The sequence below is a fragment of the Bombina bombina genome, chromosome 1, assembly GCF_027579735.1.
Source record: "Bombina bombina isolate aBomBom1 chromosome 1, aBomBom1.pri, whole genome shotgun sequence".
NCBI classification, from domain to species: domain Eukaryota; kingdom Metazoa; phylum Chordata; class Amphibia; order Anura; family Bombinatoridae; genus Bombina; species Bombina bombina.
Genome location: NC_069499.1, coordinates 710,750,263 through 710,765,951, shown reverse-complemented (window position 1 = coordinate 710,765,951; position 15,689 = coordinate 710,750,263). Strand labels below are relative to the sequence as shown.

At 36.4% G+C, this 15,689-nt stretch overlaps 1 protein-coding gene across 1 annotated transcript in view; it reads right to left on the bottom strand.

Annotated features, from left to right (window-relative positions):
- The window catches only part of ABCB7 (ATP binding cassette subfamily B member 7), a 558,087-nt gene that overhangs the window by 36,524 nt on the left and 505,874 nt on the right, over positions 1-15,689 (bottom strand). The window contains exons 14-15 of the mRNA XM_053699205.1: positions 13,234-13,337; positions 9,130-9,237 (exon numbers count right to left, since the gene is read on the bottom strand). Coding sequence (XP_053555180.1) covers positions 9,130-9,237; positions 13,234-13,337 — 212 coding nt within the window. The remainder of the gene's footprint in view (positions 1-9,129; positions 9,238-13,233; positions 13,338-15,689) is intronic.

The following is a 15,689-nucleotide window of genomic DNA, read 5'->3' as shown; positions in this document are numbered from 1 at the left end:
TTTCTTTATTCTCTTGTATCCCTTGTTGAAAAGCATACATAGGAAGGCTCAGATACAATGCACTACTGTGAGCTAGCTGCTTGTCACTGTCTCACCCAATGTGCTCAGTTAGGCCCCAGTAGAGCATTGCTTTACTTCAAGAAAGTATACCAAGGGAATGAAGCAAATTTGAAAATAGAAGTAAATATGAAATATGAAAATTGTATGCTCTACCTGAAACCCAAAAGTTATCTTTCAAGATTTCATGTCCCTTTAAGCTCTATTTCTGAACTCTGTATGTTTATTTTATAAAATCTTTGCTGTGAAGAAGGGGAATGTTATTTATGTAGACACAAATTCACAGTTTTGAGAACTACAAAACCAATAATATATGATAATATCTTCAAGATAGACAAAATGCCCAAAATAATCTGATTGAAACCTCTGAAAGTAAATGGATTAATGACATTTACTAAAAAATTAAACATTACAGCCATGAATAGAAAGCATCTTGCTATACAATTAAAAAATAGTCTATAATTCAGGATGAATAACCTTTAGATTATAATGTATCTTAAACAGAAACTATATTTAGATAGATTTTTCCTCAAAAAGCATTTTATTAAAAAAAAAAATCATTGATTGTTATCCACCCTAGCCCTAACTAGGCATCAAGGTCTATTTCCATCCATAAAACAGAAGGATAATGAGATCCCACTTTGGAAAGACTAAAGACCCCTCTTTCCAATAGATATCACAGTAAGTAAATACACTACGTGCAAAAGACTAAAAAAAAAACTTCAGAAAATAGGTTTAAAAAGGTTAAACAGCAAATTAACTAAAACACACTTGCCCAAAGCATCTTAAAAAAACACAATTCATGCTTACCAGAAAAATTAATTTCTTTCATGGTGGTGAGAGTTCACGATCCATTAATCCTTCTCTACCACTAGGAGGAGGCAAAGATTCCCAAACCCCAAAGAGCTCTATATAACACCTCCCACCTCACACATCCCTTAGTCTAACCTATAGCCAAGCAAAGTGAGGTAAGAAAAAAGGAAAGAGAGACATAATAAGGAGCAGGGAAAAAAATCTGTGCCCAAAGAAACAAATAAACCCTAAAAAAACATTGGGAGGGGTCTCAGACTCTCACCACCAGGAAAGAAATTAATTTATCAGGTAAGCATAAATTATGTTTTCTTTCATACAGGTGGTGAGAGTACACGATCCAATACTCCTGGGAACTAACACTCACGCCATGGAGTCCACGAGTAATATATAGTAAATACTGTATAGGGCAGTGTGAATACACATAATCACTCTTCATAACATATGTATAACAAGTTGCTTTTATCTTTTATGGTAATAAAAGTGACAGTGGTGTTGACATATTTGCCGAGACTTCAGCTCAGAAACATAAGCCACATTCTACAATCCATGGGTAGTGTCTGTGCATATGATAGAGCGATGTGAGTGAATTTAGATTGCAGTGCTTGAATGTACCGATCCTTTCTGTTGCCTCATTACTAACCATAATATAATCAGACTAATGTAGGTATGGGCTCTTTGAGAACAGTGCCATTTGAAATAATTTTAGCTTAATATTTTAAACCTCTATGATCTCTAGTTTTTCAAGAAAAACATAATTTATGTAAGAACTTACCTGATAAATTCATTTCTTTCATATTAACAAGAGTCCATGAGCTAGTGACGTATGGGATATACATTCCTACCAGGAGGGGCAAAGTTTCCCAAACCTTAAAATGCCTATAAATACACCCCTCACCACACCCACAAATCAGTTTAACGAATAGCCAAGAAGTGGGGTGATAAGAAAAAAAGTGCGAAGCATATAAAATAAGGAATTGGAATAATTGTGCTTTATACAAAAAAATCATAACCACCACAAAAAAGGGTGGGCCTCATGGACTCTTGTTAATATGAAAGAAATGAATTTATCAGGTAAGTTCTTACATAAATTATGTTTTCTTTCATGTAATTAACAAGAGTCCATGAGCTAGTGACGTATGGGATAATGACTACCCAAGATGTGGATCTTTCCACACAAGAGTCACTAGAGAGGGAGGGATAAAATAAAGACAGCCAATTCCTGCTGAAAATAATCCACACCCAAATAAAAGTTTAACAAAAAACATAAGCAGAAGATTCAAACTGAAACCGCTGCCTGAAGAACTTTTCTACCAAAAACTGCTTCAGAAGAAGAAAATACATCAAAATGGTAGAATTTAGTAAAAGTATGCAAAGAGGACCAAGTTGCTGCTTTGCAGATCTGGTCAACCGAAGCTTCATTCCTAAACGCCCAGGAAGTAGAAACTGACCTAGTAGAATGAGCTGTAATTCTTTGAGGCGGAAGTTTACCCGACTCAACATAGGCAAGATGAATTAAAGATTTCAACCAAGATGCCAAAGAAATGGCAGAAGCTTTCTGGCCTTTCCTAGAACCGGAAAAGATAACAAATAGACTAGAAGTCTTACGGAAAGATTTCGTAGCTTCAACATAATATTTCAAAGCTCTAACAACATCCAAAGAATGCAATGATTTCTCCTTAGAATTCTTAGGATTAGGACATAATGAAGGAACCACAATTTCTCTACTAATGTTGTTGGAATTCACAACTTTAGGTAAAAATTCAAAAGAAGTTCGCAACACCGCCTTATCCTGATGAAAAATCAGAAAAGGAGACTCACACGAAAGAGCAGATAATTCAGAAACTCTTCTAGCAGAAGAGATGGCCAAAAGGAACAAAACTTTCCAAGAAAGTAATTTAATGTCCAATGAATGCATAGGTTCAAACGGAGGAGCTTGAAGAGCTCCCAAAACCAAATTCAAACTCCATGGAGGAGAAATTGACTTAATGACAGGTTTTATACGAACCAAAGCTTGTACAAAACAATGAATATCAGGAAGAATAGCAATCTTTCTGTGAAAAAGAACAGAAAGAGCGGAGATTTGTCCTTTCAAAGAACTCGCGGACAAACCCTTATCTAAACCATCCTGAAGAAACTGTAAAATTCTCGGTATTCTAAAAGAATGCCAAGAAAAATGATGAGAAAGACACCAAGAAATATAAGTCTTCCAGACTCTATAATATATCTCTCGAGATACAGATTTACGAGCCTGTAACATAGTATTAATCACGGAGTCAGAGAAACCTCTATGACCAAGAATCAAGCGTTCAATCTCCATACCTTTAAATTTAAGGATTTCAGATCCGGATGGAAAAAAGGACCTTGAGACAGAAGGTCTGGTCTTAACGGAAGAGTCCATGGTTGGCAAGATGCCATCCGGACAAGATCCGCATACCAAAACCTGTGAGGCCATGCCGGAGCTATTAGCAGAACAAACGAGCATTCCCTCAGAATCTTGGAGATTACTCTTGGAAGAAGAACTAGAGGCGGAAAGATATAGGCAGGATGATACTTCCAAGGAAGTGATAATGCATCCACTGCCTCCGCCCGAGGATCCCGGGATCTGGACAGATACCTGGGAAGTTTCTTGTTTAGATGAGAGGCCATCAGATCTATCTCTGGGAACCCCCACATTTGAACAATCTGAAGAAATACCTCTGGGTGAAGAGACCATTCGCCCGGATGCAACGTTTGGCGACTGAGATAATCCGCTTCCCAATTGTCTACACCTGGGATATGAACCGCAGAGATTAGACAGGAGCTGGATTCCGCCCAAACCAAAATTCGAGATACTTCTTTCATAGCCAGAGGACTGTGAGTCCCTCCTTGATGATTGATGTATGCCACAGTTGTGACATTGTCTGTCTGAAAACAAATGAACGATTCTCTCTTCAGAAGAGGCTAAAACTGAAGAGCTCTGAAAACTGCACGGAGTTCCAAGATATTGATCGGTAATCTCACCTCCTGAGATTCCCAAACTCCTTGTGCCGTCAGAGATCCCCACACAGCTCCCCAACCTGTGAGACTTGCATCTGTTGAAATTACAGTCCAGGTCGGAAGAACAAAAGAAGCCCCCTGAATTAAACGATGGTGATCTGTCCACCACGTTAGAGAGTGCCGAACAATCGGTTTTAAAGATATTAATTGATATATCTTCATGTAATCCCTGCACCATTGGTTCAGCATACAGAGCTGAAGAGGTCGCATGTGAAAACGAGCAAAGGGGATCGCGTCCGATGCAGCAGTCATAAGACCTAGAATTTCCATGCATAAGGCTACCGAAGGGAATGATTGAGACTGAAGGTTTCGACAGGCTGTAATCAATTTTAGACGTCTCTTGTCTGTTAAAGACAAAGTCATGGACACTGAATCTATCTGGAAACCCAGAAAGATTACCCTTGTTTGAGGAATCAAAGAACTTTTTGGTAAATTGATCCTCCAACCATGATCTTGAAGAAACAACACAAGTCGATTCGTATGAGACTCTGCTAAATGTAAAGACGGAGCAAGTACCAAGATATCGTCCAAATAAGGAAATACCACAATACCCTGTTCTCTGATTACAGACAGAAGGGCACCGAGAATCTTTGTGAAAATTCTTGGAGCTGTAGCAAGGCCAAACGGTAGAGCCACAAATTGGTAATGCTTGTCTAGAAAAGAGAATCTCAGGAACTGACAATGATCTGGATGAATCGGAATATGCAGATATGCATCCTGTAAATCTATTGTGGACATATAATTCCCTTGCTGAACAAAAGGCAATATAGTCCTTACAGTTACCATCTTGAACGTTGGTATCCTTACATAACGATTCAATAATTTTAGATCCAGAACTGGTCTGAAGGAATTCTCCTTCTTTGGTACAATGAAGAGATTTGAATAAAACCCCATCCCCTGTTCCGGAATTGGAACTGGCATAATTACTCCAGCCAACTCTAGATCTGAAACACAATTCAGAAATGCTTGAGCTTTCACTGGATTTACTGGGACATGGGAAAGAAAAAATCTCTTTGCAGGAGGTCTCATCTTGAAACCAATTCTGTACCCTTCTGAAACAATGTTCTGAATCCAAAGATTGTGAACAGAATTGATCCAAATTTCTTTGAAAAAACGTAACCTGCCCCCTACCAGCTGAACTGGAATGAGGGCCGTACCTTCATGTGAACTTAGAAGCAGGCTTTGCCTTTCTAGCAGGCTTGGATTTATTCCAGACTGGAGATGGTTTCCAAACTGAAACTGCTCCTGAGGACGAAGGATCAGGCTTTTGTTCTTTGTTGAAACGAAAGGAACGAAAACGATTGTTAGCCCTGTTTTTACCTTTAGACTTTTTATCCTGTGGTAAAAAAGTTCCTTTCCCACCAGTAACAGTTGAAATAATAGAATCCAACTGAGAACCAAATAATTTGTTTCCCTGGAAAGAAATGGAAAGTAGAGTTGATTTAGAAGCCATATCAGCATTCCAAGTCTTAAGCCATAAAGCTCTTCTGGCTAAGATAGCCAGAGACATAAATCTAACATCAACTCTAATAATATCAAAAATGGCATCACAGATGAAATTATTAGCATGCTGGAGAAGAATAATAATATCATGAGAATCACGATTTGTTACTTGTTGCGCTAGAGTTTCCAACCAAAAAGTTGAAGCTGCAGCAACATCAGCCAATGATATAGCAGGTCTAAGAAGATTACCTGAACATAGATAAGCTTTTCTTAGAAAAGATTCAATTTTTCTATCTAAAGGATCCTTAAACGAGGTACCATCTGATGTAGGAATGGTAGTACGTTTAGCAAGGGTAGAAATAGCCCCATCAACTTTAGGGATTTTGTCCCAAAATTCTAACCTGTCAGGCGGAACAGGATATAATTGCTTAAAACGTTTAGAAGGAGTAAATGAATTACCCAATCTATCCCATTCCTTAGCAATTACTGCAGAAATAGCATTAGGAACAGGAAAGACTTCTGGAATAACCGCAGGAGCTTTAAAAACCTTATCCAAACGTATAGAATTAGTATCAAGAGGACTAGAATCCTCTATTTCTAAAGCAATTAGTACTTCTTTAAGTAAAGAGCGAATAAATTCCATCTTAAATAAATATGAAGATTTATCAGCATCAATCTCTGAGACAGAATCCTCTGAACCAGAAGAGTCCAAAGAATCAGAATGATGGTGTTCATTTAAAAATTCATCTGTAGAGAGAGAAGATTTAAAAGACTTTTTACGTTTACTAGAAGGAGAAATAACAGACAAAGCCTTCTTTATGGATTCAGAAACAAAATCTCTTATGTTATCAGGAACATTCTGCACCTTAGATGTTGAGGGAACTGCAACAGGCAATGGTACATCACTAAAGGAAATATTATCTGCATTAACAAGTTTGTCATGACATTTAATACAAACAACAGCTGGAGGAATAGCTACCAAAAGTTTACAGCAGATACACTTAGCTTTGGTAGATCCAGCAGGCAGAGGTTTTCCTGTAGTATCTTCTGGCTCAGATGCAACGTGAGACATCTTGCAATATGTAAGAGAAAAAACAACATATAAAGCAAAATAGATCAAATTCCTTATAAGACAGTTTCAGGAATGGGAAAAAAATGCCAACATCAAGCTTCTAGCAACCAGAAGCAAATGAAAAATGAGACTGAAATAATGTGGAGACAAAGGCGACGCCCATATTTTTTGGCGCCAAATAAAACGCCCACATTATTTGGCGCCTAAATGCTTTTGGCGCCAAAAATGACGCCACATCCGGAACGCCGACATTTTTGGCGCAAAATAACGTCAAAAATGACGCAACTTCCGGCGACACGTATGACGCCGGAAACGGAAATGAATTTTTGCGCCAAAAAAGTCCGCGCCAAGAATGACGCAATAAAAAGAAGCATTTTCAGCCCCCGCGAGCCTAACAGCCCACAGGGAAAAAAGTCAAATTTTTGAGGTAAGAAAATATATGATAATTAAAGCATAATCCCAAATATGAAACTGACTGTCTGGAAATAAGGAAAGTTGAACATTCTGAGTCAAGGCAAATAAATGTTTGAATACATATATTTAGAACTTTATAAATAAAGTGCCCAACCATAGCTTAGAGTGTCACAGAAAATAAGACTTACTTACCCCAGGACACTCATCTACATGTTTGTAGAAAGCCAAACCAGTACTGAAACGAGAATCAGTAGAGGAAATGGTAAATATAAGAGTATATCGTCGATCTGAAAAGGGAGGTAAGAGATGAATCTCTACGACCGATAACAGAGAACCTTATGAAATAGACCCCGTAGAAGGAGATCACTGCATTCAATAGGCAATACTCTCCTCACATCCCTCTGACATTCACTGCACGCTGAGAGGAAAACCGGGCTCCAACTTGCTGCGGAGCGCATATCAACGTAGAATCTAGCACAAACTTACTTCACCACCTCCATCGGAGGCAAAGTTTGTAAAACTGATTTGTGGGTGTGGTGAGGGGTGTATTTATAGGCATTTTAAGGTTTGGGAAACTTTGCCCCTCCTGGTAGGAATGTATATCCCATACGTCACTAGCTCATGGACTCTTGTTAATTACATGAAAGAAATCTCACTTAGGACTTTAAATTCTTTGCGTAAAATAGCATAGTATTATATAACAAATTAATCTAAAAGCCTGCCAGAAAATATTGATTTCCCCCCCCCAAATTGACTCTGTACTTGTGCGTGTGAGAAAGAAGCAACTTATTTTTTTCTAAAACAAAATCTTACTAGTAGTTGTATTATTTATTTAGCCCTCTCCCCAAAAAGAAATGCAAAGTGCTTAAAAGCATGGTTTTAAACTTAACAGATTTCCAGCAACTGATAATTAATAGCTGTATTACCCAGCTTAATAGTTCTCATTTTATTGACCTCAAAAAGATAAAAAGCTCAGTTAGCCATAACAGGACTAGAAGCTGCCTAGGGAGCAAGGAATTTGGACAGCCAATAAATATGTCTGGATGGGCTTTCCTGTGGTGTTGCTGTGAACATGAAGACAGATTTACTGCTAAGTAAAAATCTTGTTTTCTTTATTTTCTATAGCACATGATTAGGGTTCCTTACTATCAGGTCTGTTCCATAAAATAACAAAGAAGGCAAGAAGTGCCTATGAAATTATTGAGGGTATTGAGTTTGTAGTACATTCTACTGAATGTAGAAAAATAGAAAATGTATTTGATGATGCACTTCTAGAAAGGTGAATGAAAGTGGCGAGAGGGTTAAGAAAATTAATGAGAAAATACTTTTTATAAAGCTTTACCTCGGTGTCATGAGAGTATACCTGTGTCCTGAGCACTATATGTAAAACACTGTTACAGACATTGTTGCAAACACTGCTGTCATACAGCACTTAAGACTCTTTTGTGCTTCTAAGCAGTATCCTCTCATGGAAAGGAACTAAGTTTTAACAAAGAATACCAAAAGAAAGAGGTATATCTGATAACAGAAGTTGGAGTTTGTTTTTTTCCGCTATTATTATTTATTTGGGCTTTTGTGCAAATCATGGCAGTTTATCTTTCACTTCCATGTCTCTTTATGGAGAGCGGTCCACCTAACCCAAAATAAAAAATCTCTTCACATAAACAATTATGAGGCAAGTATTAACAAAGACTACATGACTTCAGCGTGAAGTCTTTTATTTATGTTTGCATTAATCATAATACTTTAAATATCTGGACTCTGGTACTGTTTCTACATTTACAGACCATACAATAAAGAGAACTCTTAAACAGACATTGCCAAATTTGTAAAGCCACAGCCTGTCCAAATAATAATAAAAAAATATTTGATTGCCAATACATCTGTTTCATACAAGATTTGGCTATTAAAAAGAAAATATGACCACCAAACAGATTGGTTGTAGGAGGTGGCATCTGAACACGGATTAACCTCTTAACTTCTGGAACACAGATTTATATACTGATGAAGGGAATTCATTAAATGCATTCTGTCTATCAGCATCACATCTTGATCAGTAACACAGTTTTAGTATAAACTCTCACACACACATTTATCCATATTGTATGTAATGCATAATTATTTATGCACAGTGACTACCCACAAGTTTGTATTTTAAAATACATTTTCTACAATGGACTAAATCATCATATTTTTCCCCAAATGTTACATTTATAAGTGATCCAATAACCAGTGAAATTTCTAATAAAAATAATTTTAAAATGTGCAGATAATGAAGCTAAGAAATTGGTTACCTTTTCCAGAACAATGATTTCATCGGCATCAACAATAGTAGATAGTCTGTGTGCAATAAACACTGAGGTTCTGTGCTTCACAATATCACGCATTGAGCCCAGGATATTCTGTAAAGTAATGAGAAATAAAGGTACTACACATAAAACTATGTTAACAAATGTATGAATAAACAAAATCCCGGTGTACATTTCATCCACAACAATTAGCTATATTTTATAACCAGTCAAAAAATGCTTTACATGTTACAGTAAATAATTATATATTCATATATATTATACACAAACACACAAATCTCTTCAATGTGTGAAGAAAAACCCTCTAGTCAATTCTGACAACGTGAGAGCAGATGGTAAAGTCACCATACATATTCACGTTTGTACTACTCCTCAGCACACTGCAGGAATTCCATTCCCTCACCGTATGTCCCTGTGTCTTAATTAAAGAGACATACCACAGAATGCATCAATGTGTTTTTTCCCCCTCATAAATGGTTATCAAAGTCTACAAAGCAAAAAGTGTCTACATAAACTATAAAGCATACAAAGGACATGCATAATATACAAAATTGAAAACATTCGGAATGCTATAAATATATAGTTGTTAGGGTCATTGAAAGAGTATGCTGTAATTTCCAGTGCAGAATAGACATCAGAAAGGCTTTGAAGAGACAACTGATTGTATTATACACACGTCTAAAGAAATCCAACAATGGAAGTCACAGCTGTAAAATGATATAGTGTTACATACACTATATCTTGTAATAATGTAATAATACATGTTTTACCTCTGTAATTACCTTGCATCTAAGCCTCTGCAGACTGCCCCCTTATTTCAGTTCTTTTGACAGATTTGCATTTTAACCAATCAGTGCTAACTCCTCAGTAAATTCACATGCATGAGCTCAATATTATCTATATGAAACACATGCACTAACGTCCTCTAGTGGTGAAAAACTGTCAAAATGCATTTAGATTAGAGGCGGCCTTCAAGGTCTAAGAAATTAACATATGAACCTCCTAGATTTCGCTTTCAACTAAGAATACCAAAAGAACAAAGCAAAATTGGTGATAAAAGTAAATTGGAAAGTTGTTTAAAATTACATGCCCTATTTGAATCATGAAAGGTTTTTATTGTACTTGACTGTCCCTTTAATTTAATTTTGACTTTACTGTCCTTTTAAGTACTTCTGTGTTAAAAAGAATAAGAACAAAAGATGTTTATTTTGAATATTCTATCGTAATGTTGCTTATAGACCATATGCTCTATATAAATGGAGTATTGAGATATTGTTGAAAGTATCGACTGTGTCTTTGGTGGTGATGTATAATGTCTGTACTTTTTCCATCTCTGGTGTTTAAACCTCAATAAAAATTTCTCTACAGACCCTCATGTAATATATAACTCACATAATAGTGAGCTACTGAAAGAGTTCTACTTGTGAATTATACCCTGGGCTTACAAAAAAAATCCATCTGAGCTAGGAAGAGTTATTGGTGTTAAGATACGCTTGCTGCCTTAAGTTTTATATTGTTTTCAAACATTACCCATTCCTCTTCCTAGACGTCAAAACCTGATACATTCTTACATTTGGTGTAAATGCCCCCAAGAGTTCCTGCCACTGACATTGGGAAGTTTAGGAGTCCAAAATCTGTAGCTTTACAGTAATACCACTTTGTATGCCAAATTCAATTATAGGTACAACTAGAACATTTCTTGGTCAATCCCTCCAACTGGGAAGTAGCTATTGGCTTTCCCCGAAAACCCATCTATTTCAAATTAAAACACTTCTGAATAATCCGTAAAACCTTTTCTATTTCGTCAGAAGTGCTAAGTAAATACCCACGTCTTCATACGGCTCCCCCACCTTAAACAATTTGACTTACTTGTAAGAATGATTCCACCACCTTTGGACATATCATATATCTCTTAAACGGACAGTCTAGACAAAATTAAACTTTTGTGATTCAGATAGGGCATGCAATTTTAAACAAAATTTACTTTTATTATCAAATTTGCTTTGTTCTCAGTGTTGAAAGCTAAATCTAGGTAAGGTCATGCTAATTTCTAAGCCGTTGAAGGCCGCCTCTTATCTGAATGCATTTGACAATTTTTAACAAACAGCGCTAGTTCATGTGTGCCATATAGATTACATTGTGCTCACTCCCATGGAGTTATTTAAGAGTCAACACTGATTAGCTAAAATACAAGTCTTTCAAAAGAACTGAGATAAGGAGGTCGTCTGCAGAAGCTTAGACACAAGGTGATCACAGAGGTAAAAAGTGCATTAATATAACTGTGTTGATTATGCAAAACTGAGGAATGGGTAATAAAGGGATTATCTATTTTTTTTAAACAAACATTCTGGAGTAGACTATCCGTTCAATACTGGAGTAGTTGTTTACCGACTTCCCCGAGTTAAAGCATAAATCTAAAATATACTATATGGAGGGGGGTTTCTATAAACCATAGTTGCAAAACTATCAACTTTCCCAGTTAATTTCTATGCTCAAGAAAAACAACAAACATACTTGATCTTTCTTTGAAAGATTATGTTGCTCCTCCACACACTTTCACTTATATATTCTCTTATAGTCAACTCACACTCATCTCCTTTATCATCTAATAATAATTCAAGGCTTAAAAGACACACTAATCATAAATCTTAAGTATGGAGATCTATAATTTTCTAATACAGCTAAGTCTTGTATTTATCTATCATACTGAAAACTAATTTTTATACTCCTCACACGTTAGTACCCAACCCCACAGAGACTTAAGCACCTATTTAAAAATGTACCTCCTACAAATGTTGGAGAAATGTACTGAGCCCAGCGGTGTTATATTTGGTAAACCTGCCTTAAACTCATGCCTTTCTAGGAAGCAGTACTTGATTTAATTAAAAGGACATTAAACACAAATTGTAAGCTGCATGATAATGTACCTACGTATTTGAGAAGAGTTTGCAATGAATAATGCAGCTTTTATTTTTAGATTATGTTTTTTTTCTTTTCACTGGTTTCTCTGTCCCCCAGAACAAAAGAACCATTGTTAACCAATCACAAACCAATACACATATATAGCTTGAAATCTGCACAAGTGCAGTTAAGATAAGAGATTGGAATAGCCTACCCACTTCTATTGCCTTAAAGGGACAGTCTACTCCAGAATTGTTATTGTTTAAAAAGATAGATAATCCCTCTATTACTCATTTCTCAGTTTTGCATAAGCAACACAGTTACATTAATACTGTTTTTACCTCTGTGATTACCTTGTATCTAAGTCTCTGCAGGCTGCCCCATTGTTTCAGTTCTTTTGACAGACTTGCATTTTAGCTATTCAGTGCCCTCTCATAAGTAACTCCACGGGCATGAGCACAATGTTATCTATATGGCACACATGAACTAGTGCTCTCTAGCTGTGAAAAACTATCCAATGCTTTTAGATAATAGGCGGCCTTTAAGCTCTTAGAAATTAGCATATGAACCTACCTAGGTTTAGCTTTCAACAAAGAATACCAAGAGAATAAAGAAAATTTGATGATAAAAGTGTATTGGAAAGTTGTTTAAAATTGTATACCCTATCTGAATCATGAAAGTGTAATTTTCACTCAACTATCCCTTTAAAATGGTTTAGCACTGATTCCGCTTAGTTAATTAGTAAAAAAAAATAACAGGTATTTCAATAAACAAACATATATTCCTTTTTAATCTAAGAGATGAATGAAGATGTGGCTCTTCACACATTGAATGACAATTGACACACTTTAAGAGTTTGATAATGGTTTAATTAAGCAGTTCCTGTTGGAAATACCCTTCATGAAAAATACAGAAAATCTGTGATGAATCTGAGAACAATTGAGATAAAATGCTAAGGAAGCTGAAGGAGGAATGTTATTTTTAAGGTTTCAAGTCAGGAATATAATTTTCAAGATTAAGGGGGATTTTATCAACCTCTGGTCGGGGTAGTAGTGAGAGTTTCTTCATGATCTCTTTCATATAATCTGATTTTATTACATTTGAAGCTATAATGTCGATTTACAGATGTGTTAGCATGCCTCTTATTATGATATCATGATATACATGAAGCAACAATATTAACAATACCTCTTCAGTGATGGAATCCAGTGAAGATGTGGCCTCATCATAAAGAATAATGGGTGGGTTCTTTAACATTGCCCGGGCAATTGCAACACGTTGCTTCTCGCCACCTGAGAAACCCAATGAAAATACTACTGTTTAGTGTGTAATATCTCTAGTTTCATTCTACTATATTATTACATTTACACCAAAGCTTCATAAATTCCAGTCAAGTTACATTGAAAATCTCCACTTGTATACTGTGATTACTGTGTACAACTAGTAATAAAAATATAAATCACCAAGATTGATATATTTTGGGATTGTATAGCACTCACCAGCCAACAGTGGCCTTTTAATAAGTGGCTGGACAGAAAAACCAAAGCCTATCTTTCATAAGACACCTCCCCTCCTCTCTCTGATCTCTACTATATTATTTATTTAGGAAATGGAGGGGAAGATTTGTGAGTGTTAAACAGAGAAAACATAATTTATGTAAGAACTTACCTGATAAATTAATTTCTTTCATAGTGGCAAGAGTCCATGAGCTAGTGACGTATGGGATATACATTCCTACCAGGAGGGGGCAAAGTTTCCCAAACCTCAAAATGCCTATAAATACACCTCCAACCTCACTCATACCTTAGTTCACGTGTAGCCAAGAGGTGAGGTGTAAAAGAAGGAGTAAAAAGCATACAAAAAGGGGAACTGGAAAAAATAAAGTGCTTTATACTAAAAATTATAACCACAAAAAAAAGGGTGGGTCTCATGGACTCTTGTCACTATTAAAGAAATGAATTTATCAGGTAAGTTCTTACATAAATTATGTTTTCTTTCATGTAAGTGGCAAGAGTCCATGAGCTAGTGACGTATAGGATATAATACCCAAGATGTGGAAATTCACGAGTCACTAGAGAGGGAGGCATAAAATAACAGCTAAATCCACTGAGAAATTCAATCCAAAAAATAATTACGTTTTCTGAAGAACCTTTCTACCAAAGGCTGCTTTGGAAGAAGCAAACACATCAAAATGGTAAAATTTAGTAAAAGTATGCAAAGAAGACCAAGTTGCTGCTTTGCAAATTTGGTCAACTGAAGAGTCATTCTTGAAAGCCCAAGAAGTGGCAACTGATCTAGTAGAATGAGCTGTAATTCTCTGAGGCGGAGACTACCCCACCTCCAAATAAGCTTTGTGAATCAAAAGTTTCAACCAAGATGCCAGAGAAATGGCAGAGGCTTTCTGACCTTTCCTGGAGCCAGAAAAAATAACAAATAGACTAGAAGTCTTTCTGAAATCTTTAGTAGCCTCAACATAATATTTCAAAGCTCTTACCACATCCAAAGAATGTGACATTTCAAGACCTTTCAAGAATATTCTTAGGATTCACAACTTTAGGCAAAAAATAAATGAAGTCCACAAAACAGCTTTATCTTGATGGAAAATCAGATAAGGAGACTCACAAGAGAGAGCAGAAGAGATAGCCAAAAGAAATAACACTTTCCAAGAAAGTAGTTTAATATCCAAAGAATGCATAGGCTCAAAAGGAGGAGCCTGTAAAATCTTCAAAAAATTGAGAAAGAATTGAGTCTCAATTGAAAAAATTGAGACTCCAAGGAGGAGAAATAGATTTAATAACTGGTTTGATACGAATCAAAGCCTGAACAAAACAGTGAATATCAGGAAGCTTAGTAATCTTTCTATGAAATAAGACAGAAAGAGCAGAAATTAGTCCTTTCAAAGTATTTGCAGACAAACCCTTATCCAAAACATCCTGAAGAAACTGTAAAATCCTAAGAATTCTGAATGCCAAGAATAAGAGTGGAACATCATGAAATATAGGTTTTTCCAAACCCTATGATAAATCTTACTTGAAACAGACTTAAGAGCCTGTATCATAGTGTTAATTACGGAGTCAGAGAAACATTTATGACTAAGAACTAAGCGTTCAATTTCCATGCCTTAAAATTTAGAGATTTGAGATCCTGATGGAAAACTGGGCCTTGAGACAGAAGGTCTGGTCTTATAGGAAGTGACCAAGGACCGCATACCAGAACCTGTGAGGCCATGCTGGTGCTATCAGAAACACATAAGATTGTTCCATTATGATCTTTGAGATCACTCCCAGAGGTGAAAAAATGGAAGCAGGTTGGTAAAAACATGGAACTGCTAGAGCATTCATCATTTCCGCCTGAGGATCCCTGGACCTGGAGAGGTATCTGGGAAGCTTCTTGTTTAGATGAGAGGCCATCAGATCTATGTCTGGAGGACCCCACATCTGCACAATCTGATAGAACACATCTGGATGGAGAGATTACTCCCCGGATGTAGAATCTGACGGCTGAGATAATCCGCTTCCAAATTATCTACACCTGGTATATGAATCGCAGTGATTAGACAAGAATTAGATTCCACCCAAGAAAGTATTGCATCCCTTGATGATTGACATATGCCCCTGTTGTGACATTGTCTGTTTGAAACCGAA